Source organism: Lepus europaeus, chromosome 2 (genome assembly GCF_033115175.1).
Source record: "Lepus europaeus isolate LE1 chromosome 2, mLepTim1.pri, whole genome shotgun sequence".
In the NCBI taxonomy this organism is placed as follows: domain Eukaryota; kingdom Metazoa; phylum Chordata; class Mammalia; order Lagomorpha; family Leporidae; genus Lepus; species Lepus europaeus.
In genome coordinates, this window is record NC_084828.1 from 173,872,663 (window position 1) to 173,897,525 (window position 24,863).

The 24,863-nt window shown below is 57.4% G+C and overlaps 1 protein-coding gene across 1 annotated transcript in view; it reads left to right on the forward strand.

Moving 5' to 3' along the window:
- ITGA9 (integrin subunit alpha 9) overlaps positions 1 to 24,863 on the forward strand; it is a 293,387-nt gene that overhangs the window by 161,831 nt on the left and 106,693 nt on the right. The window contains exon 17 of the mRNA XM_062179765.1: positions 16,090 to 16,166. Coding sequence (XP_062035749.1) covers positions 16,090 to 16,166 — 77 coding nt within the window. The remainder of the gene's footprint in view (positions 1 to 16,089; positions 16,167 to 24,863) is intronic.

Genomic DNA, 24,863 nt, shown 5'->3' on the forward strand with positions numbered 1-24,863 from the left:
CTGGGAGGACAATCCTTTCTCATTCTCCTTTTCCCAGTATTAGAGGGGACCAAGGGAGAAACGGGTCATTTAGTGCTGTGGCTCCATGTGCCTTCCAGATGGTGGTTCAGTTGGAGGGAGGAAGGGTCTGAGAGCCTAGGCTCCCTGCAGAAAGGGGAGAGGGTCTGCCAGAGGGTCTGCCCCTGCGTGAGTACATGGGTACGCCCGGGCGCCCCACACAGCAGCTCCCCTCTCTCACAGGAAGCAGGAAGCTCCCCAGAGCTGCTCGGGTCGTGTTGGTCCACTGGTGAGGGCTTAACTGTGGTCAGTGCCTTGAGCCCTTCAGTTGAAAGGCACTGAGCCCAGGTTGGTGCACAGGATTGTACGAAGGGGCGGGTTAAATCAGGGTGGTCTGGAGGTGGGGTCTGCCCCGTTGTCGTCTGGTTAGAGCGGAATGGCTGTGCGCACCGTGTGTGCCTGTGGAGACAATGATGGCAGCTCCTGATGTGCGTGCCAGCTGGTGAATCAGGTCTGGTGCCGTGGGCTGGGGGTACACGGGGCAGGCAGGGGGCCGCGCCGCCCTCTGTGTGTGGACAGTCCTGGGAGAAGGGGGCTCCGAGCTGAGCTTTGGTGTGAGGATGTGTGAGTGGGAAGTGGGATTGCCCCACGGTATTGAAAGGGAACTGGGGTTCTGGGGGCTCTGGGGGTAGTGGGGCACTAACACTCCTGGGGACCCTGTAGGACGGGCAGCCTGGGGGACACCCGTGTTACCTTAGAAATGTGAGGAAGGGGTGGGCGTCGTGGCAGAGTGGGTGAAGCCGCTGCCTGCAATGCCGGCATCCCACGTGGGTACCAGTTTGTGTCCCGGCTGCTCCGCTTCTGATCCAGCTCTCTGCTTATGGGCCTGGGAAAGCAGCAGAAGATGGCCCACGTGCTTGGGCCCTGCACCCACGTGAGAGACTTGGAGGTGGCTCCTGGCTTCAGCCTGGTCCAACTCTGGTCACTGTGGCCATTTGAGGAGCGAACCAGCTGATGAACGACTTCTCTGTCTCCCTTCCTCCTTCCCTCCCCCCTTCTCTCGCTATAACTCTGCCTTTCAAATCAATAAATGAATCTTTTTTGTTTAAAAAAAAGTGACAAAGGCAAAGACCTGCCCCTCTCTCCTCATACAAAAGCCAAAACCAATCTCTGGTATCCGTTAACCAGAAGAATATTTGAAAGGACTCAGATCCAGGAGCAGTTCAGCCAGCTGTGTCCCTGCTCCGTGTAAGACCGTGGTGGAGAGGGAAACGACGCGCAGACAGCTCGGGAGAGCGAGATTGGGGCAGGCGTGCATGCCGCCCCAGGCCCACGTCCCTCTGAGCAGAAGCCAGGGTTCTATGGAGAAAGGGAGAATTGGCCAGTCTGGAGGGAGACAGAGGAGGAGGCTGGATGCCCAGGGTTGCTGGGATGTGAGGGCTCACTGAGAAGGGGCTGATGGCTGCTCAGGGTCTCCCGGTGGCTCACCTACTTGGGGGACGGGGTGGGCATCAGGCCTGGAGATCAGTCGCCATCGAGGCCTCCTGGTCACTGGTCAAGGAGCTGGGCTCAATGCTGCAGGGCTCGGGCCAGCACGTGGTGTTTTTGAGCTAGGGGACATCAGAGACAGGCCGCAGGGAGATTGGGCTGCCTGGGTCTGAGATTCCCAGTGGCTGGGAAGGCCCGCAGGTGAGCCGGGGAGGCTCGCTCTGACCTGGCAGAGGGCCGACTAGTAATCGGTTACCAGGGGGTCTCAGCTCAGAGGACCCTGGAAGGCCCTGGCTGGTCTGGTCTCCTCCTGCTTGCCTGGGAGCCCCCGAGACCTGGTGGAGCTTTGACTTCAAGGTCGGTCCCTGACCCCTGTGGTTGCGACCACTCCCTGGCAGGAGGGACTCGCAGGTGTCCCGAGGGGGAGTGGCCGGATCCACACCCCTGGAAAGCAGGCTTTGTCCGGCTGGCAGCGGAGGTCAGAGGAGCTGGAGCGAGAGTCGGAGTGCCATTGTGGGGTGCAGCGTGAAAAGCAATGCGGGGCTGGGTGTGCGTCAGCCACCTGAGTGAAGCTGGGAGCCGCTGTCTCCTGGGGTCTCCAGAGAGAAGCCCAGGCCACCCAGCGCGTTCGCGGTAGCCGCGGGACCTGGAGCAGAGACGCACACTGAACCGCGGAACCTCCGGTCTGCGGGTGACCGAGCGGGTCAGTAGAAGCTGCTGAATTCGTGCTGACGTGTTACTGCCGCGGCAGAACCCAGGGCCGCTTTGTGCCCAGGTGTCTCAGTGCCGGCCCGGAGCAGGAAGTGCTGGTCCACTTGATGGGGGCAGTGAGATGGTCACTTCCTGTCCAGGCTCTCATCTCCCGCAGAGCGAAAGACACTAAGCGCACAGTGGTAGAGAGAGCTCCGCCCGCACTCAGGAAGGAGGTGGTACCCACATCAGATTGACAGCCCGAGACGGGGGCTGAGCCTGTGCCGGGTCCCGGATGTGACAGGTGCCTCCCATCCAATCGACAGTTAAAGAGACAGTGCCAGTTTGCAAGGATGGAAGAGTTCCAGTTTACCTCATTTTTTTTTTTTTTAAAGATTTGTGTATTTATTTGAAAGGCAGGGTTACAGAGAGGCAGAGGCAATGGGGGCAGGGGTCTTCCATCTGCTGGTTCCCTCCCTAAATGGCCGCAATAGCTGGAGCTGAGCCATTCTGAAACCAGGAGCTTCTTCCAGGTCTCCCACATGGGTGCAGGGGCCCAAGCACTTGGGCCATCTTCTACCACTCCCAGGCCATAGCAGAGAGCAGGATCCGAAGTGGAGCAGCTGGGACTTGAACCAGTGCCCATATAGGAAGCCAGCAGTGCAGATGGAGGCTTTACCTGCTACGCCACAGTGTCAACCCCTTGCCTAAATTCTTAACTAAGTAGTTACGCCCTATCACGCCATGCCTCCTGGGCCTTTTTGTGTACCTGTCACGAGGGTGCTGTCGTCTGCCCTGCCTGCTCTGCGTGGTGTGCGAATAGGAAATAATACAAGACGCGCCCAGAGGTGCTGAGGCAGCCGGCTTCATGGTGCTGTGAGGAGACAGTGAGGCGGCCCACGGGAGCGAGTGTAACCGGGCCCTGGAGGCAGCAGAGGCCCCTCTGGCCCTGGCTCTGTTCCTCCATGGGTGTGCAGGGTCCCAGCCGCCCGAGGCTGCCCCTGGGGAGACGGCAGTGGTGCGTCCTCTAGAGAGCCCCCTGCTCTGTCAGGTGCAGACGTGTCCCTGTGTCAGTTCCAGAGGGCAGTGCTGTGGGGTTGACCCTGCAACCAGAACACAGGAGCCAGCTGTACCCCCACAAACCCAGCTGCACCTGAACCGATCCTCTGTCTTCTGCCACCCCATCCCCCCAGGCGAGGCCACCATCGTCACTAGAACAGGTCACGTCCATGCATTAACGTCTGGACCTCCCCATAGCTTCCCGTGCCTTCAGGATAAAACCCAGACTCCTGCTAAGGCCCAGGAGACCCTGCACGCTGGGATCCAAGCATCCCACGGTGCGTTCCAGCCACGCTCCGACTCCCCCAGCCTTTCCTGCCGCAGGTTCCTTGCATGCGCTGATTCCGGTTCTGGAAGCTCTGTCCACGCTTCCCGCATGGCCCATTCTTTGTTTCTTAGATCTGTGGCCCGAATCTTACCTCCTCAGAGCAGCGTCTCCCAGCTGCGCTGCTCTCCCGCCTCTGCTGCCCCTTTGGTTCCGACATAGCCCCTGTCATAGTTCGCTGTCTTGTCCCATGGCCTCTGTGTCTCCCTCTCTAGAATGCAAGCCCAGTGAGGGCAGGGATCTGAGTTCCGTCCCCTGCCAATGACCGCCAACACCTCGCACAGCACCTGGCCAGTAGCGGATGCTCAGTGCGTATGCAGGGGCTTCAAAGAGCATCGTGGAAAACGCACGTTATGAGAAACCTACAGTGGATTTCATAGGTTTCATTCTTGACACCAGAATACAGTTATCCTTGCATCCTGGCTCCCCACACACTTCTCGAGGTTCCCTTGTGAGTCTCCGTGGAGAGAACCTTCCAGAAGGAGGGGCGCAAGACTTGGTCATTGTGCAGAGGCTGGACCTAGGGCCACAGCGTCCTCGCTGGCAGGCCCCACACGGCTCTGTGATGAGAGGAGGTTTCCACTGCGGGACCGCTGAGGTTACGCCTGGCCAGAGGCTGGGTAGGCCTGGCGTGGCTTTCCCCACACAGCTATCGCGGGAGGATACTCCACGCTGCACCCAAAGCGCGTGGAGCCAGCGTGGCTATGGAGGAGAAGACACCGGCTTTGCTAGGCAGCTGTTTCACTCCTTCTTCAAGAAAGATTGACTTACAAAGCAGAACGAGGGAGACGGAGCTCTTCCACCCTCTGGTTCGATCCCCAAATGTCCACAACAGCCAGGGCTGCAGCAGGCAGAAGCCAGGAGCCTGGACCTCCATCCGAGTCTCTCATGTGGGTGGCAGGAGCCCAGCACCCGGGCCGTCTTCTGCTGCCTGCCCGGGCACAAAGCAGGAAGCTCGGCTGGAAGTGGAGCAGCCAGGATCAAACCAGCACTCCAGTTTGGGATCCTGGCGTTGCAAGAGGAGGCTCAACCCGCTGGGCCACGGCGCTGGCCCCTGGAATTCATCTTTACCTATGCAGCAGCCACAGCCCTCAGTCTCCACTGCACCAGTGGTAGTCACTGTCTGCCCTCCCCCCCCAGGCCCTCGGTTGCTGTGTGTGTGGCTGTAGCCCCACACCTGCGGAACGCACCAGTTCACACCCTGGACGTTGGGTATCACTTTCCCAGCCGAGCTGCCCGGCTGGCTTGAAGCTCTGCTGTCTAACGCTCCGCGTGTGCGTGCCATGATTACGTCCAAGCGTCTCTTTAGGGGAATGGAAGAGGGGCTGGGAGAGACGAGGGACTGCGGACCCAGCCCGGCTTGCGGGTCGTGCCCTGGATTCAGGGGCCTGGCCGAGGAGGGGCTTCCGCCCTCTCTCGCTGTTCCCCCAGGTCAAGTCCACTATCGCGGTCTCGCTTCCCAGTAAGCACTCTGCCAGAGGGCGCTGTGGCAGGGCACAAGCGAAAACCGCCGCGTGTTCAGTATGCGTGAGAAACACAGGTGGTCCTGCCTTCTCGCTGGCCGGGAGGGGCGTGGCCGCATCCCTGGGTCACAGGAATTCTACCGTTGACCACAAGGGTGAGAGGGAGCTGCATCCTAAAGTGACCTGCTGAATTTGCAGATTTTCTTTTCTGGTACTGTGTTTTATGTTTGTTTTATTTTTAAATATTTATATATTTGAAAGGCAGAGTTACAGAGCAAGAGAGTGAGAGAGCGAGTGAGCGAGAGAGGTCTTCCATCCGCTGGTTCAGTTCTGAAATGGCCGCAACGGCTGCAGCTGGGTGATCTGAAGCCAGGAGCTTCTTCCGGGTCTGCCTCGTGTGTGCAGGGGCTCAAGCACTTGGACCATCTTCCACTGCTTTCCCAGGCCATAGCAGGGAGCTGGATGGGAAGTGGAGCAGCCGGGACTTGAACTGGTGCCCATATGATAAATCAGGCAGTGGCTTTACCTGCTACACCACATTGCCAGCTCCTATCTTTGATTTTCGTTTAAAAATATTTCATTTTTTTTAGATTTTATTTATTTGACAGGTAGAGTTACAGACAGTGAGAGAGACAGAGAGGTCTTCCTTCCGTTGGTTCACTCCCCACATAGCTGCAATGGCCAGAGCTGGGCCAATCCAGAGCCAGGAGCCAGGAGCTTCTTCCAGGTCTCCCATGTGGGTGCAGGGCCCCAAGGACCTGGGCCATCTTCTACTGCTTTCCCAGGCCAGAGCAGTGAGCTGGATCGGAAGAGGAGCAGCCGGGACTCACACTGGTACCCATATGGGATGCTGGCACAAGTGGAAGACTAACCTATTGCACTAGAGCACCAGTCCCTAATTATTTTTTGAGATTGCATATTTTTAATTCATATCGTAGTCAAAGGCTTATTGGCTCCCTGAGGTAGAGAGTCCAGAAGATAAGAAGGAAGAAGCCCGCAGTGCAGCACGAACACAGGCACGGGCTACCAACAGAATCAGACGAAGCAAGTTCCCCTTCACTCGTCCGGAGTAAATTTTGAAGTAGTCACGAGAATAATGAAAACGACAGCAGCACATCGTTCCCGTCGATCTGTGTGACGTCGTCCCGGCAAAGCTTGACAGAGAACTGTGTTTAGAGCAGAGCGGGTCTGCTCAGGCATTGCCTTCTGTTTTGTGGTCTTTGTAACGAGCGTGTCCGTGTCTTAGACTCTCAGCAGACACTGATGCTTCCCCAGCAAACCGTGGCGCCCGTTGGATTTCCTTCCGTGTTGGTCTGCTCACTGAAGCTTGTCTTAAAGGATACGGGGTGCGCGTGTGGGCAGGTGAGGGGACGGGTCTCCGGCCGCGCCTGCTTCTCTCCTGAGACGACGTGGGAAGTCCAGTGTGATTTGCTGTCTGCGGTTAAGCCCGGGCCTGATTTGGGGGTGTGTCTGTGGTATTTGGTCTAAGGGTATTTTGCAGGGGGGAGAAGTCTTGTTGGGGCCCTTTCTGGTTTGGGGATGTCCTCCTCTCCCGAGCTGCCTGCCCGGTCTGGCTTCAGGTCTTTAGACACGCGGCTTGCATGGCTTCCCCTTTTCTCGGGCAGCATCGGCCTCTGTGTTTGACCTTGTTGGCTCTGTGCTAGCCCGTGTGTCGCTGCTGTGAGAAAATACTCGAGGCTGAGTGACGCATACAGAGAAGAGGTTTCGTTGGCTCGCGAGGCTGAACTGCGCACTGCATGGCACTGGCTCCGGTGAGGACCCCCTTGCGTCACACCAAGGATGACATCGTGGCGCGAGCAGGTGCAGCAGGGAGGAAGCATGTGGCAGGGCAGGAAGCCAGAGACCAGGGAGCGTCAGGCCAGCTCATTTATAGCCACTCTGGTGAGCACCAGCCAGGATCCCACAAAGCCTGCACCAGTTCCTTCCAAGGGTGACGCCCCATGGCCCGATCACCTCGCCCTGGCCCCGCCTCTCAGCACCGCCAAACAGAGCAAGCTTCCAGCACAGGAATCCTGGGGGACACACATCCAAGCCATGGCATTCTGCTCCCTGCCTCCTCTTGTGATTGGCAGCATTTTTTTTTCTTTTTTCATGAAATAGAGCACAGAAGATTCTGGGCTGAAAATCAAAGAGAATTTCCAGCCCTGGGAGGTAGGAGGTCCCTAGAAGAAAGCTATGGGGATGTAAAGGGCTTTAGAGGGACAGGCTCGGGCAGGGCGCTGGGCTGGCGTGGCAGGTGCACCAGGGCTTCACCCACGCTTGTCAGGTCCTGCTCAGCCATGACGGGGACTCAACGGGACCTGATAAAGGATCCCTTTAGACAGAGGGCGCAGTTCTGCAGTGGCGTGGAGTAAACCAAGGACTCCCAACAACAGAGGCATTTATGACTTCCAGTTCTCCCATAGTAGCATGGAAGAGAATTGTCGCCATGTTTGTCTTGTTTAGCGGGAGCTCGACAGGCGTGTGTTCCCTCCATGCTTTCAAGATCGAAAAGGAGAGTTTGCACGGACCCCGAGATGGAAAGGGCTCCTCCGCGTTAGTTGTGCAAAGTGTTAGGTTAATTCTGGGGGACCAGTCACTCTTTAGAAAGCAGAGTCCATGTGATGTGGTTTAGGTGGAGCCGGTGAGCCTTTGCATCCCTTCTCTTGAGCACAGGGTTGAGTGGAGCGCACACGACAGGCCACTCCAAGGACAGGCCACTCCAAGGACAGGCCACACCGAGGGCAGGCCACTCCAAGGACAGGCCACACCGAGGGAAGACCACTCCAAGGACAGGCCACTCCAAGGACAGGCCACACCGAGGGCAGGCCACTCCAAGGACAGGCCACACCAAGGGAAGACCACTCCAAGGACAGGCCACACCAGGGACAGGCCACTCCAAGGGCAGGCCACACCAAGGACAGGCCACACCGAGGATAGGCCACACCGAGGGCAGGCCACACCAAGGGCAGGCCACTCCAAGGACAGGCCACACCAAGGGAAGACCACTCCAAGGACAGGCCACACCAAGGGCAGGCCACTCCAAGGACAGGCCACACCAAGGACAGGCCACACCGAGGGCAGGCCACACCAAGGGCAGGCCACACCGAGGGAAGACCACTCCAAGGACAGGCCACACTGAGGGCAGGCCACTCCAAGGACAGGCCACACCAAGGGCAGGCCACACCGAGGGAAGACCACTCCAAGGACAGGCCACACCGAGGGCAGGCCACTCCAAGGACAGGCCACACCAAGGGCAGGCCACACCAAGGGAAGACCACTCCAAGGACAGGCCACACCAAGGGAAGACCACTCCAAGGACGGGCCACTCCAAGGACAGGCCACACCAAGGGCAGGCCACTCCAAGGGCAGGCCACTCCAAGGGCAGGCCACACCGAGGGCAGGCTACTCCAAGGACAGGCCACACCGAGGGCAGGCCACTCCAAGGACAGGCCACACCGAGGGAAGACCACTCCAAGGACAGGCCACACCGAGGACAGGCCACACCGAGGACGGGCCACACCAAGGACAGTCAGGATACCGGAGGGAGAGCCCGTTGACACTCCAACACAGGTGCTGGCTCTTGTGTACCGTTCTCGGAGTCTGTGCTAGGAGCTGGGGCCTGCACTCCTCTACCCCATAGCCGGCGATCGGGGAGCTTATGTGGACTGTGGGAGGAACACCAGTCCAGCAGTGTCACTCCTGTCGTCCAGTCCTGACCACAGCTCAGGGGCAGAGAGCCTCTGTGCAGTCTTGTGTGCTGGAAGGAATCCTGCCCGCTGTAGTTTAACAGCCTCAGGCCCCCTGGGTGGGATCTGAGAAGCGTTCGTTCTCACCCAGTCCAATGGTTTTGCCTTTCTTAGGCCTCAGCATAGGACTTGGTTGCCATGGTGACTCTATAAACAACGTCTAATCTATGTCAATATTTTTTTTTTGAAGAAAATATTGCCAGGTTCAAGAAACTGACCCACTTTTGAGCATGACAGCTGTAAGATCAGAATGGAAGACTTTCTAATGCGGATGTGGGCCAAGAACTGTGCTCCCCACCCAGGCCTCAGCGCCTGGACGGCTTCCTCTCGGAAGCCACCTGCTGTCAGGAGCGGCCACTGAGCTGCCGGCCCCCAGGCACCTGCCCCCGGGCCCCCATGACCTGCAGGCCGCCACGCTGGGAGAGGCGCCCAGCCAGCTGGCCCAGAGGGAAATACAGCTGGGGGTGGATTTATCATTTTTCTGGTCAGATGGGAATGAAGAACCAATAGAGAAATATTCTAGAGCAGGACAAATGCGGCTGTTGCTTGAATTTGCAAATAAAGTTTTCCTGGCACACATCCAGACACGTCCCCTGTGTATCTACAGCTGCTCCCCCCCCACAGCGGCCGAACTGAGCGGTCGTGACGGAGGCAGGTAGCTCGCAAGCTGGAAACTCCCTCCCCCGCCCCCAGCTCCTTTCAGGAGTTTGCCAGCCTTGCTGTAAAAAAAAAAAAAAAAAAAAAAAAAAAGTGGAGTTTCCAAGGCGGCTATATTCCCTGGGGAAGGCAGGATGAGGCAGGAGCCGTTGCTCACCTCTCCGGAGCCTGAGGCAGGAGTCGGTCTTCTACCAGGAGAAAGCTTCCCTTAACCGGGGTGTAGGAGGTGATGGCGTCTTGGGCCTGCTGGCGTTGGCTGCAAAGGGAAGCAAGTGGATGGGCTCTGGCCAGCCAGCAGGTGCAGCTGGAGGGGGCGGGCAAAGACTCCTTCCGGCTGGGTTTGCATCTGGCCCAGGCAGCCTGGCTTGTGTCTGCCCAGAGCACTTAGATGTGTGTGGACGAAAGCAGGCAGGCAGCTCCCAGAGGCCCAAGCTGGCGTGGTGGGGATGGCTTCCTGAGCCGCCATCAGGAGTTTGTGCCGGCCTCCTGGGGAACCTGCCCTCCGCGGACGGAGGAGAAGTCGCTGTGCCTGCTCCTGGGAATGCTGTGTGGTCCTCCTCTCCGCTCCGCCCCTCCTGCTGTGAGTCTCTTCCCAGCTCTGTAGGAAGCCAGCAGGTCAGACGCTTGTCCAGGTGTGGAGCACGGGAGCTCCGGGTGTCGGGCTCAGCGCCCGGGGCTTGGGGGTCTGGCGACCGCTGGCTCTCATATTTCACCCGGACCCAGTAGCATCCCTGCCTGCAGGAAGTCTCCCTGAGACAAAGCCTTGCCAGGGTTTGGAGTGGGCGGCCCATCCGGGTTCATGGCGTTGCCTGGGTCAGGGAAGGAGAACTGACAACCGTAACCGGTGACGCTGTCATGTAGTGACAGAGTAGCAGCAGCCATTGATTTCGTTCGTGATTATTTTATTGTACATATTTGCTGTGTGCCACATGTTTAGATGTACATACAGGTGGCACAGTGATTAAGATAGTTGAGCCGATTAACCTATGTCCCCGCACAGAACCTCTGTTTGTTGGTGGTGAGAGCGCTTGAGAGCCACCATGTTGGCACATTTCCGGCGTGCGATGCAGCTTAACCTCAGACCTCGTGTGTTCACCAGGGCCCCAGATTTATTCCCGCGCAGCTGCTACTTTGTGCCTTTGACCTCCCCGACCAGGTCTTTCCCTTCCCCCTGCCCTGCTAAGCACCAGGGGTCTACTCCCTGGTTCGGTGTCTAGTTTTCTTGGGTTCCACGTGTAAGTGAGATCACGCGGTGTTTCTCTTCCTGTCTGGCTTGGCTCAGCGTGATGCCTCCCAGGTTCAGCCCCGTAGGGGGACGTGCCAGGCTCCCCTGTTCAAAGGCTGAGGCGGAGGGTGCTCCATTGTGTGCCACGCACGCAGCAATTTCTGTACCCCTCACCTGTGGGCAGACCGCGTAGGCTGTTGCCGTAGCTTGGCTGCTGTGATGTGGGAGTGCAGACAGCCGTGGGAGGGGCTGGCTTCCTTTCCTCTGGCGTATCCCCAGAAGACGGATTGCTGGGTCTTATGGTAGTTCTGCGTTTAGGTTGTTATTGTTTTTTTTTTTTAAAGACATTTATTTGAAAGGCACAGTACAGTAGGAGAGAGAGAGAGAGAGAGAGCGCTTCCATCTGCCTGTTCACTCTCCAGACAGCCACAACAACCAGGACTGGGCCAGGACGAAGCCAGGAGCCAGGAGCTTCTTCCAGGTCTCCCACCAGGGGCCCAAATGCTGCTTTCCCAGCTGCATTAGCAGGGAGCTGGATGGGAAGTGGAGCAGCCGGGACTTGAACCCGTGCCCACGTGGGATGCCGGCGCCATGTCTAGTTTTTGAGGCACCTCCATGCGTGCTTTGCCAGAGTGGCTGTAGCGTTTACGTCCGATGCACAGTGTGCGAGGGCACCTTTCTCCCGCACCCATGCCAGTGTGTTGTCTCTTCTCCCGTTGACAAGTACACCCCAGCAGGTGTGCAGTGGCAGCTCCCTGGGGTTTGGCTTTGCAGTTCCCTGACGACTGAGGTGTATCTGCAGCAGAGGCCTTTCGGGTCGGGAGGGGGGAGGGGGGATATATACAGGGGAACCTGGCAGCCAGGCGTTCCCCACTCAGCAACGCATCCTTCGACACAAGAAGACAGCGCAAGGGAACGGGACAGAAGAGGGACAAGGCAGGTGGGCGCAGTTGAGACGGCGCTCACACAGCCTTCCCCAGCCACGCTCACTTTAAACCTAAGCGGGCTGAGCTTCCGCATGAAAAGGTGCACAGTGACCGAATTAAGCGCAAAACCAAAGCAAACGGGGAAAATAAAAATAAACAAAAGACCAACATCCAACCGTGTCCTGTGTACAGGAAGCTCATTATAGATCTAAGGGCGATGTAGGGATGGAAAGTGATATTCCATGTGGATATCAACCCATAAATAAATGAAAGTGGAGTGACAGTACTTATGTCAGACAAAGTGGACGTTAGGACAGAAATCGTCTCCAGAGATCCAGAGCGTCACCCGGGTGATGATGGGAGATTCAGACGGGAAGATATTTAAATAATAAGCGGCCAGCAAGGGGGCACCTAGGCTATGAAATGTTGACGGATCTGAAAGCGGACAGGGACAGCAATGTGATCACAGTAGGAGATCCCTGGATAATGAACAGAACATCAATGAAGAAGCAGCGGACTTGGACCACCCCCAGGGCCGGGGAGCTCGCTTCTGCCAAGGGCCACTTGGATGTCTACATCACTCATGGCCGTATGGAATTACCAGCTTAGAAATCAAACCTCTGCAGTGTCACTGAATTTCGAGTCCCACCTGCCGGGGCCTTGGCAGGGCCAGACCACATGGTTTCGCAGTCCGAGGTCCAGACGTGAACTAACAGCCACGTACAGAAATTTCCACCCCGCGGCAGCAAGTGCACATAGACCGGTCCGCTCCCACGACAGGTTCGGTGTAAGGTGGTGTCATCTCTGGTGGTTCTGGCCACAGAGCAGCAATAAAAATCAGCAAGGGCACAGAGATGGGAACAGAACCTGTGATGCCTTTATGAGTCGGCCGTGTGGGGGCATGGTCGGAGAGCTCATGGCTACTGCAGGCCGGCTCTGTCAGCGGGGACAGCTCCGGGGGCCGCCATGGCGGCTCGCTCACACATCAACAGGCCGCTGTGGCTGTCAGTCTCTCTCCATGGAGAGGTTGGCTTTCTACTGAAGAAAGACTGAGAGTCACAGAAAATGCCCCTGGAGAGCAAGGAGGAAACTGTTGCCCTCCATGACCCAGCCTTGGAAGCCACAGGTCCACCTGCCTTCCAGGGCAGGGAGTGTTCCACCCTGCCCCTCCACGGGGGGAGTGTCAGAGCCACGTGGCAGGGCTGCTTGTGCGGCATCAGCATCGGCATCGCTGATCACCTGCAGAGAGGAGTTCACGGGCTTGTCCTGTCCCACAGCAGGACGCCTCGTGGCGCTCGCTCCTCCTTGTCCAGTGCACACAGTGAGGCACGGAGCCCAAAACCGGAGCAGTGTCCTGGCTGCAGACCCGGCCGGGGCGCTGACCTGAGTCAACACAGCCACGAGGTGGTTTTCTTTATTTTACAAAGGAGGCCAAGACCTGGAGAGGAAAAGTCCGTTTTCCTCCTGGGACCTCCTGAAGCTGGGGTTGAACTTTGGATCTCCTGGCTGCTTCGCTGGTGCTGTTCTTTTTGTGTGAGATTTTCTTATTTTTAATGTTTCATTGCAGAGATGGGGGGACCATCAGGTTAAATCACCTCTCGTGACGTGAGCATCCCACAGCAGAGTGCGAGTTTGAGTCCCAGGAGCTCCACTTCCGATGCAGCTTTTCAGGCTGGGAAGGCAGTGGAGGTGGCCAAGTATTTGTGCCCCTGCCCCCCATGAGGGAGACCAGGGTGGGTGTCCGGCGCTTGGTTCTGGCCTCACCTAGATCTGGCTATTGTGGCCATTTGGGGAGTGAAACAGCAGACGGAACATTCTCCCTCTCTCTCTCTCTCTCTCCATCTCTGTCTCTGTCTGTCTCTCCCTACCTCCCTCCCTATCACTCTTTCAACTAAATAAGTTAGAATAAATCTAATAAATAAAGACAGAGAGAGAGAATGTTCCATCTGCTACCTACGCCATGGCCTGCCCTGCGATGACTTAGCTGGCCCGTGTAAGCTCTCTGCTCTGGGTGTGTGTGCAGGCATGCACGTGGGGTGTGTGTGTGTGCGCGGACATGTGCCCCTGCGTGTGGCAGACTCGGGCTTGCCTTTGTGGGCTGGGAGGTCACAGCACTGGGGGACTTCCAGCTGCAGAAGCAGTTCCAGGAACGGGAAGGGAGGGCAGAGTTCCAGGGAACGTCAGGGCTTTTACAGAGCAGGCGGCTCCTCCCTGGGAGGCTTAGCCTTTCTCCTGGCTGAGGGTCAGGTGCTGTGGTCGGGGCCACAGCTTTGCCGTTGGGGTGGGGGTTGAACCAGCACAATCCCAAAGCCGAGGCTCGGCGTGGGCTCCCCGTCTTAGAGGTCACCCCCGTCTCAGAGCTCCCGCGATCTTTCAGTGTCGGCTGGGTGGCAGCTGGGTCCCCAGGGGACACAGACGTGGGACACGTAGCTGTGGCTGGGGTGAACAGACGGGAGCAAAGGCCGCGGGCGCTAGGGCTTGCCGCAGGGCCTAGCCTGTCGAGGGACCCAGCGGTGTGGTTTCGATTTCTCGGTGAAGGATGGGCGCGTGTGTCCTGGGTGAACCGGGTGGAGGCCCTGGACGCTGCTTGTTTGGGGGGAACAGTGCTGAGATGGGAAGTTGTGAGGCCAGCCCGGGGGACGGCAGGCACGAGAGAGCCAGGGCCGCAGAGAGGAGCCGCCTGCCACAGGGGAGATTTAGGCCCCAGTCCCTTCATCTGTGTCCCCAGCCCCCCGCCGCATCCTCCTCCCACCCCAGGGCCCAGACGTCCTCGTCTCATACCTGTGAGATGGGAGAGGCACTGTAAGAGGGAGACCAGAGCCTTAAGGTTGTGCACTGCTGCGTGTGTGTACATGTGCGTGTGTGTGCATGTATGTGCGTGTGCATGTATGAGCGTGCAGTGCACGTGTGTATGTGTGTGCACACGCGTGTGCATGTATGTTTGTGTGTGCGTGTATGTGCGTGTGCGCACACATGTGTGTGTGTGCGTGTGTGTGTGCAGAGTCAGCTGCAAGGCCTCAGCCTGGCCGTGTCAGGGAGGGACCTTCAAGTTCAAGTTTGAGCAGCTTGCTGAGGAAGCCGGCTGGTGCTTCTCTGTCCCCGGAGCTCGCAGAGCCTCCTTTCGTCTCGCCTGGGAAGGTTAAGGTGGCACACACAGCACCAACGTCTTGTACCGAGGTCTCCGGACATTTGGCGCCCTCTTTGCCCCCAGAAGTGTCCGGAAGAACATGGGAGTTCCCTGGTTTTGCCCAAGACCTGCATGCTTCCCCCCATAATCAAGGAAGGGAATGTTGGCTGGGACTCTAGTCTGGAAATGTGGCAAAGGGATATGAGTTTCCATAGGCAGAATTACCGCGTCTGGTGGAGGCTAGACTGGCCGTAGGCCGGCCGGGCTGCTGGAGTCCACGCTGGCGCTCCGAGCTGCCTGGACGTCCGGTGTGGGACGGGAAGGAGCACCGGGAATAGGATCACCTGGAACAGGTGGGTGGGGTTTAATACCGAGTGCATTACAGCAGAGGCGGCAACAACTCCGCTCCAGCGCGCACTCCGGCGACCGAAGCCATCCCGCAATCGAGAGAAGTCTTGGTCCGCTGGATCCCAGGGAGCCGTGGGCCCGGGGAGAGGCCAGCCGGCCCCCCAGGAGCCCAGAGAGGAGAAGGCTGTGGCCCCTTCTGCATAGCTGCTCCTGCTTCCCTGGGCAGCCGGCGCACAGCGTTCACTGGGAGCTCTCTGGATGGATGTGGCTTCTGGCTGGACGGCGGGCAGCGGGCCCAGCCCTGGGTGGGGCTGTGGCTGTTGGGCCGTCTGGGCAGAGAACAGGCCGTGTGTCCCTGCTGGGGGCTGGTGCTCCTCAGGAAACAAGAGCCCATGGCACTCTGGGGTGGCGCCCTTGGCCTCGTGGCCTGTGTCTCTTCCCTGTTCTAGGTGGGACTGGAAATCTCAGATACAGATCTTCGGGGCTGAACGGCCTAACTGAATCTAATCAGGGTTTGCTCACTCGCGTTGATGGGTGATGTATACTTGAGAGCGTCTCAGGCCGGAAGGGGCACCCACCAGGCACCAGTCTCAGGCCGGAAGGGGCACCCACCAGGCTCCAGTCTCAGGCCGGAAGGGGCACCCACCAGGCACCAGTCTCAGGCCGGAAGGGGCACCCACCAGGCACCAGTCTCAGGCCGGAAGGGGCACCCACCAGGCACCAGTCTCAGGCCGGAAGGGGCACCCACCAGGCACCAGTCTCAGGCCGGAAGGGGCACCCACCAGGCACCAGTCTGGAAACATGGCGCCTGTAGAAGCCCTACAGTAGTCCACCAGATGAGCCCGATAGCCATCCACCCAGGAAGGCCAGCTCAGTGGAGGCCAGCTCCGAGGAGCCCTCGCTGTGCCGGGGAGCTGGCTTCTCAGAGCGGGGCCCGGGGAGGAACTCGCCTTGGTTTGCAAGGAGGGAGGGCGTGTTGTCTGCTCGTTTGCCATCAAAGCCTCGTCCAACCTTCCTCTTGTCTCTCTCCCTCAGACTGTGTTTGAGAGAAACTGCCGCTCTGAGGAGTGCGCCGCTGACTTGCAGCTGCGGGGCAAGCTGCTGCTGTCCAGGTACGTGCTGTGCCCTCCCCACGCCCCTGGGAAAGGCTGCCTCGTCTTGACACCAGGGCCTAGCCCTGAGAGCGGAGCCCCCGCTGACGCGAGCCCACGGTGCTGGTGGTGGCGATGACGTCTGTGGTTGGAAACACGGCTCCGGCAGAGTGATTTCAGCAACAGCGGTCACTTGGGCGGCTTCGCTTGGGTTTGGGCTTCGTTTGCAGTTCCATGATCGCGCCACGTAGCTGGGGTTCTGGGAGTGCTGGTGTGTGAGGGGTGGTTTGCGCACGTGCGAAATTGTCAGTGTTTGGCCTTTGGGGACAACTGCCTAAGACCTCCCCCTCGCCGCCTCTGCACCGTGGTACCTGCTCCAACAAGTCTGTGTGTGTGTGTGTGTGTGTGTGAGAGAGAGAGAGAGAGCGAGAGAGCGAGCACAGGAGGCCAGGGCGGAACAGGCCGTCCCGAGCCTGGTGAACAGACAGCCACTCTGTTATTTCAGGGCTTCCTCCCTGGCCCGCAGCTGCCCCCGGGCGAGCGGTGAGCTGTGCAGGCCCCGCTGTTTCCTCCTTGTCAACCTTGGATCTCAGCCCGCTGGGGCGGAGGCCGCCGGCTGGCCCTGGCTGGCCCTGCCTAGCGACCACGGGCGGAGAGCCTTTCCTTCTGGAGCGGTTGTTCTGAACGATTGTTTTAGCCCTGGGCCAGAAACCCTCCTGTGGGTCCATTACTGTTTCTCAAGACCAGTCATCAGGTTGGACGCTATTCTAGAAAGTGCCGTCGTGTCTGGGACCTGTAACTGCGAGAGATCCGCGTCCGTGGAAAGACAGGAGGCCCCCATGGTGAGCCTGGGGCGACACTAGGCTATGGCTCCTTAGGATGAACCAGCGGGGAGTAACACCAAGATGCCTTTTCTTCTGTTCGAGTTTACTGGGGGAAGGAGACACGCCTTCTCTCTCTCTGTCTCTCTGTCTCTCTCTGTCTCTCTCTCTCTCTCTCTCTGTCTCTCTGTCTCTCTCTGTCTCTCTCTGTCTCTCTCTCTCTTTCTCTCTCTCTCTCTCTCTCTCACACACACACACACACACACACACGCTGTCCACTGCTCAGACACTAATTACCATCACTCTTCCTCTGGGAAGGAATGGTGGGCTAGTTAGCCCATGTCTTGCTGAACTTACAAAATTATTTAAAACTCAGGGAGAGGGTATTGGACTTATGAGGAAGGGCCTCCTGGGTGTATGAAAGAAACCATTTTTAAGGTAGCTTCATAAATTATCAGAGTATTGCTTATTTTAACGGGTCTTTCAAGATGTGTTGGAGGGAAAAAGCAACAAAAAGCATAAATATATGGATGTGTTTTGTCCTGAGGCGGACTTTAAGTCCCAGGAACTTAGACTCCAGAAAACTTCGTGCCGTGGGAAGATGTTGGCTTGGTCCAAGGTTAAACATTAAGTCAGGAACGTCCTGGTGCCTTGCTAGCCATTAGCAGGTGGCACGTCTGCTTCTGTTGAATTGTGCTCCGTGTATATTAAGATGTAAAATTAAAAGCTCACGGCCCGTAAGGTCCCTCGGGCTAACGCCGTCTCCGCTGCCCCGGCCTGGCCTCTCGACAGTGTGGGCAGCACCGGTTCTGCTCCATGGGCCGGTGGTCAGTGATGCTAGAACAGCCAGTGTGGTGGCCAGAGCCAGACCCCGTCTGTACCAGCTCGCTATTGCCACCAAAATGGGCAAAGGCCCCAGGCAGCTCTCGGAAGAAAGAGAGATGCCCAACAAATACAGGAGAAGATGCTCAGATCACTAGCCATCAGGAAAATGCAACTCAGGTCACAGTGAGAGCCCCTCAGCCCTGTTAGGATGCTACCAAAAAGGCAAAATAACAGATGCTAGTGAGGAAGTGGAGAAATGGAACTATTTTTTAAGATTGATTGATTGATTGATTGATTTGGAAGTCAGGGTTATAGAGAGAGAAAGAGGTCTTCCATCCACTGGTTCACTCCCCAGGTGGCCACAATGGCCGGGGCTGGGTCGGGCTAAAGCCAGGAGCCAAGAGCTTCTTCCAGGTCTCCCACTTGGGTGGCAGGGGCCTGAGGACTTGGATCATCTTCTGTTGCTTTTCGCAGGCCATAGCAGGGAGCTTGATTGGAGGTGGAGTAGCTGGGACATGAACCAGCATCCATATGGATGCTGGTGTCACAGGTGATGGCTCTACCACTATGCCATAACACTGGCCCCAAAGAGAGCTCTTAGACACTGGTGGTGGGAATGTGAATTGGTATAGCCACTAGGGAAAACAGTATGGAGATACTTAAAAGCTGGAAATAGAGCTGCCGTGTGATCCGGAAACCCCACTACTGGGTGTACGTCCAAAAGAGATTAGGTGACTGTTCAAAGAGATAGCTGTTTTCCCACGTTGAATACAGCACTGTTCTTAATAGCCAAGACAGAGACTCGACCAGGTGTCCACCATCAGGTGAATACGGGAAACATGGTGTGTACATACACGCACACGCACACACACACACACACAGTACTGTTCAGTCATAAAGGAATAAAATCCTGTCATTCGCAGGAGAGCGGGTGGAACAAGAAGCCATCACGTTTTCATGTTTAGTGAAATAAGCCATACACAGAAAGACAAATACCACTGTTCTGTCTCACAGGTGGAGGCTGACAAAACCTAAAACTCTGAACCCAGAATGGTGATTCCTAGAGGCTGGGAGTGCTAGGGGTTCAGGGAGAGTTTAGGTAGTAGACACCAACTAGAGTTAGACCTAACTAACTAGGCCTTGTAGTCCCGCCTTCCTAGAGCTCACACACGAGACCTGGAGCCTGGGGCGGAGGCGTCTGACCCTCAGAGGTGGTGTCCTTGGATCAAAGCTCGGGCCCCTCCTTAGGGTTAGTCGTTTCCCAAGAGGCCCCTCGTATCTCAGCAGCCTTTTGGTTGGAGGTTCGAAAGACACCTGCATTGTAACCTGGGGCCCATAGCTGTTCCCCCGGGAGCCATCGGGGGAACGTGCAGCTGACAGCTGGTGAGAGGAGGTGGCGGCGAAACCCCCGACTGTAGCCGTGCTGGGTTTCTCTAGACCGTTCAGGTGCGGCGTGCAGAAGGGGGCACGGCCTGTCGCCTGAGCGTGGAGTCCCGGCTCTGCATTTGGTTGCCTGAGGCTCAGGGACTTGAACCAGAGGGGAGCTGCTTAGTCGCCATTGAACTCTCTGGATTATTCTTGCCAGCTTGGGTGGGATGTTCCTCCATAGTTGGGCCCAGGCAAGTCCTGGTGGGCACTGGGCTACAGAAGTGAGCCAGAGGAGGCCCTGCTCCCCTGGGCTGCGGTTTGGGTGGGAGCAGCTGGGAGGTGGTGGTGCCACCTGGTAAGTCTACAGGAGAGGCGTGTGGGCTGTGGCAGGTTGTGGGGGGGCAGCTTCCAGGGCGGGAGGAGGACTTGGGCACTGTGGGTGGAGGGGGATCAGAGCAGGCATGGGGGGGCAGGCCTTCATGAAGAACTAAGGTGTCTGAGTGAAGGGGGGGTCAGGAGATAGAGGGAGACACTGGAGCGTGGCACACACACCCGGGAGTCAGGACCTCGTCTTGCAGCCAGTGGCACCCAGCAGAGTGCCCCCGACCTATTCTGTGCAGCTGGGCGTGGTCAAGGAGCGCTTGGAGACGGTGTGGGCCGTGTGCTCTGCTGCACTGACCCAGCAGGTCCCGGCCAGAACCCTGAGCCTGCCTCCATCCGCTCAGTTCCCCTGCCCTGGCCGTGGCCGCTGTCTCAGGGCAGGAGCAGCCTTGGCGGGGCTGGGCCTGAGAGCGACGCCAGAGACGCCGCGGCAGCCTCCTGCAGGGGCCGCCCAGAGGACTTCACAAGAGCAATGTGAACGCAATGTTTCCTGTTCCCTCCGGAACCCAGCTCTCACGTTATCTCCGGCCGTAGCTGAGCAATAGGAAACAGTTGGCACGAAAGTGACCGGGGGCAGCTGAACACCCGGCAGACCGGGGAGCTTCTGTCTCAACAGGACAGAGGGATGGCCATCTGGGAGTCCTTGGGTCACTCACAGGGACCAGGGGTCAAGCCAGGAAATGCTATTTGTGGCCAGGACGCAAGGATGTTTTTATTTTCTCTCCAGGGAGCGTGAATTCTGGAAGACCTGCTGTCTCTTAAAGCAGTCAGCTTCCTTAGAAGTCATGATCTTTAGTGGGCTGGAGCCCAGTTCTGAAGCGCACCGTTGCCAAGTGTCCAGGAGTTGGATGAAGCTCTCTCAGGGCTGAAAATTCCATTTGTAGAAGGATGCAGCTCTGTCTGTCTGTCTGGATACTCAGAGTACCTAAGAAAACACCACACGTGGTTAAGATAAGGAGAAAGAAAGACCATGTGGTAGTCACGTGTGATTGTCCTCTGGTGGTAGTCGTGGTAAAGCTGTTCTCCCCGGGGTTGGGAGTGAATAGAATGTGTTTTCCATGGCCACGTGTCTGGGCAGCGGGGAGCTCCACACATGGAGGACTCCCTTGCCGAGGTGGTCGTCACACCCGGAGGGCTGTCGAGTTTGGAACAAATTGTCCCCCTGCTCAGAAGCGTCCGAGTGGTCAGAGTCACCAAGTGTACGGCACAGGTAGAAGGGAAGGTTGTCTTGTCTGGGAGGGGAAGGCCGATGGGTGCTGTGCACCTGCCATGCACTGGGTACCCTGAGTGCGTGGTGTGCACAGTGGCACAGTAGCGTCTTAGCTGCTCCACCTGGGGCAAGCTGCACAACACCTCTGTGCTGTTTCCTTCTTTGAAAGTGGGGAGAAACCATTACAGACCCTCGTAAGGAGATGTTAAATGTCTGATGAGTTAATTCATGGCTAAGTGCTTCTAGGAGTGCTTGGCGTACACTAAGCTCCGCTGTTCCTTGAATCCTCTGAGCCGTGCCGAGCGGTCACTGTTACCTGCTCTTGCAGTGAGGAAGGCAGGGAGTGTAGGACGGCCGGGCTGTCTGCTCAGGCATGCTTGCTGTGGGGCAGCGTGAGAGCTGGGAATGGCTGGTTCTCCATCCTGCTCTCCACGCGAACTTTGGCATCAGATGCTCCTGGGTCAGATGTCAGCTGGCTCTGGACCAGCAGTACCAAGTCAGGGGGCCTTCAGGACAAAGCCAGCAGTGTGAAAGCCCCAATTCTGAACCTGACTCCGGCTTTTATACCCAACTGTCTTGACAACTAACCTGCCAAGGGCCTCCCACTGGACCCTCCACCTAAACACCGTAATTGGGTTAAGTATCTCTCTCTCTCTTTTTTTTTTTTTTTTGACAGGCAGAGTGGACAGGGAGAGAGAGAGAGAGACAGAGAGAAAGGTCTTCCTTTGCCGTTGGTTCACCCTCCAATGGCTGCCGCGCTGCGGCCGGCGCACTGCACTGATCTGAAGCCAGGAGCCAGGTGCTTCTCCTGGTCTCCCATGGGGTGCAGAGCCCAAGCACTTGGGCCATCCTCCAGTACACTCCCGGGCCACAGCAGAGAGCTGGCCTGGAAGAGGGGCAACCGGGACAGAATCCAGCGCCCCGACCGGGACTAGAACCCAGTGTGCCGGTGCCGCAAGGCGGAGGATTAGCCTATTGAGCCACGGCGCCGGCCGGGTTAAGTATCTCTTACTACCTTAACCTAGGCCTTGGGTTTGAGTGTCTGCAAGAGTTTGGGAGCCGTATCCTGGTCAAACTCCCAGGCTCCCCGGGTGCTGCCTGAGCTGTAGGCCTGTCCGCTGCTTCTCCCTCCACACACAGGCTCCTGTTCTGCTGAGCGAGCGGCAGCCTCACACTGAGTCAGCACATCCCTAACAGGTGTAGGTGGGGTTTTCTCCCCTGGGAGAGCCCCCCATCTGACTGAGTGTGGCTGGCCTATCAGCAGTTTACTCAAAATAAGATCACTGCTATTCCCGTCGTTGTATGAGAGGAGGTGAGTGGGAGCCAGGCAGAATGTGGGAGGCTTTTGCCAGAACATGAACCATGTTGATTTACTGTTTCTTTTCTTTTTTACTGTCTGCATCAGCTCTTAAAAATATGCAAAAGAAGTTTGCTGGTTGGGAGCAGCTGGCCTTTGTTTCTGGAATCTCTGGCCCCAGGACTGGTTTTCTCAGTGGCTCATTTTTCAGAGAAAGGCAAGATGCTCCATGGTGGAACTTTGTGGCGTGAGCTCCTCTCTCAGAACGAGTGTTTGCCACTGCTCTGACGGGGGTCTCTAAGGGGAGGTGCCGGGGGCCTTTGCCCGCATTTCAGGAGTGAAGGAGGATGGGTCTTCTGCAGGCGTCACCTAACAGAGGAAGAGAGAGAGAGAGAGAGAGAGAGAGAGAGAGAGAGAGAGAGAGAGAGAGGAGGTCTTCCCTCTGTGGTTCACTCCCAGGTGGCTGCAGCAGCCGGAACTGAGCCAGGCTGCAGCCAGGAGCCAGGAGCTTCTTCCGGGTCTCCTACGTGGGTGCAGGGGCCCAAGCACTCGGGCCATCTTTGCTGCTTTCCCAGGTGCATTAGTAGGGAGCTGGGTTGGAAGTGGAGCAGCCGGGGCTCAAACCAGCACCATACGGGTTGCCTGAAGCGCTGCTTAGCCAGCTGGGAGCGCTGGCCCCTTTAGAGTGTCTGTACGGTGGAGGCCCACAGCCGGGTCCCCGCCTCACCGCAGCAGGGGACATCTGGTGGTATTCTTCCGGGTGTGGAAGACGATGGGGCTGACGTCCTGAGCTAAGAGAGGGAAAGTCCTTATGTATGGCCCTGCTCTACCCCCTCCTGCTCCATCAGATGTGCAGGGGACTGAGGGTACCCCTGGTGCCGAGGGCTGAGCCAGCCATGTGCCCGTCCCCCAGCCTGCCCGTCTCTGTCACTCAGTTACCCTGGTGCCGGGGTCTCAGTCTGGGGGCCAGACCCCTGGGGACAGGAGAACAGTCACATCTTTACTCTCACTGACTTCAACTGAAACGGAGCATTTTGTTGAGCTATGGGTGCAGGCAACAGAGGAGCCGTGGTAGTGGCACCTGTGCTGTCACAAAGGGAAACCACTGACACTTCCGAGTCGCTTAGAATAATTGCAGCTATTTCACACTGTCTCTACACTCAGAGTCACAGCCGTTTCACACTGTCTCTACACTCAGAGTCACAGCCGTTTCACACCGTCGCCTACACTCAGAGTCACAGCCGTTTCACACCGTCGTCTACACTCAGAGTCACAGCCGTTTCACACCGGCGTCTACATTCAGAGTCACAGCCGTTTCACACCGTCACCTACATTCAGAGTCACAGCCGTTTCACACCGTTGTCTACACTCAGAGTCACAGCCGTTTCACACCGTCGTCTACACTCAGAGTCACAGCCATTTCACACCGGCGTCTACATTCAGAGTCACAGCCGTTTCACACTGTCGCCTACACTCAGAGTCACAGCCGTTTCACACCGTCGTCTACACTCAGAGTCACAGCCGTTTCACACCGGCGTCTACATTCAGAGTCACAGCCGTTTCACACCGTCACCTACATTCAGAGTCACAGCCGTTTCACACCGTTGTCTACACTCAGAGTCACAGCCGTTTCACACCGTCGTCTACACTCAGAGTCACAGCCATTTCACACCGGTGTCTACATTCAGAGTCACAGCCGTTTCACACTGTCGCCTACACTCAGAGTCACAGCCGTTTCACACCGTCATCTACACTCAGAGTCACAGCCGTTTCACACCGTCGCCTACATTCAGAGTCGCAGCCGTTTCACACTGTCTCTACACTCAGAGTTGCAGCCATTTCACACTGTCGTCTACACTCAGAGTCACAGCCATTTCACACCGTCGTCTACACTCAGAGTCACAGCCGTTTCACACCGTCGTCTACACTCAGAGTCACAGCCGTTTCACACCGTCGTCTACACTCAGAGTCACAGCCGTTTCACACTGTCGCCTACATTCAGAGTCACAGCCGTTTCACACCGTCGTCTACATTCAGAGTCACAGCTGTAATTAGAGTCACCACCAGATCTCATCCTTTGGTAGGTCAGTAAAAACGACAGATCGCCACACCACACATCTGTCTGACGTGACTATCACTGTTCTTTTGTATCATTAATTTCTTTGTAATCCTGGTTTTCCTTTTCTGCACTGTTTGGAGAAAGGGTTTATTTGCTTCCCTGTGCTGTCAAGGGTATCTGGTGGCGGAGAAACTGATTAAGGGGCCGGCATTACGGCACAGCGGGTTAGGCCCCCATGGCACCAGCATCCCACACTGGAGTGCCTGCCGTTCGAGTGCACTTCCAATCCAGCTTCCTGCCAGTGCACTAGGGAAGCAGCAGAGGATGGACTTGGGCCCCTGCTACCACGCGGGAGACCCGGATGGAGTTCCAGGCTCCTGTCTTTGGCCTGGCCCAGCCCCCACCATTGAAGCCAGCTGGGGAGTGAACCAGTGGGTAGAAGGTTTCTCTCTCCCTTTGTCTCTCTCTCTCTCTCTTGCTCTGCCTTTCAAATAAATAAATAAGTCTTTAAAAAAAAAAACAGGTTAAAAACCTGCATTCTAACAGTGTTCCTGGACGTGGAAAGAACATGCCTGCTGGGGTGATGCCCAGAGCTGGGCTTCCCCTGTAGGCTGCTGTCCCGGTCCTAGCCGGAACCATCTGGCCCAGTCTGGAAGCCCTGGAGGCCGTGTTTCCCTGGCTGGGTGCCTCCTGACGTCTGGGGTGGCGCCGGTCGGGAAGCACACGTTCTCGCCTCCTCTGTGAGACACACTTCCCA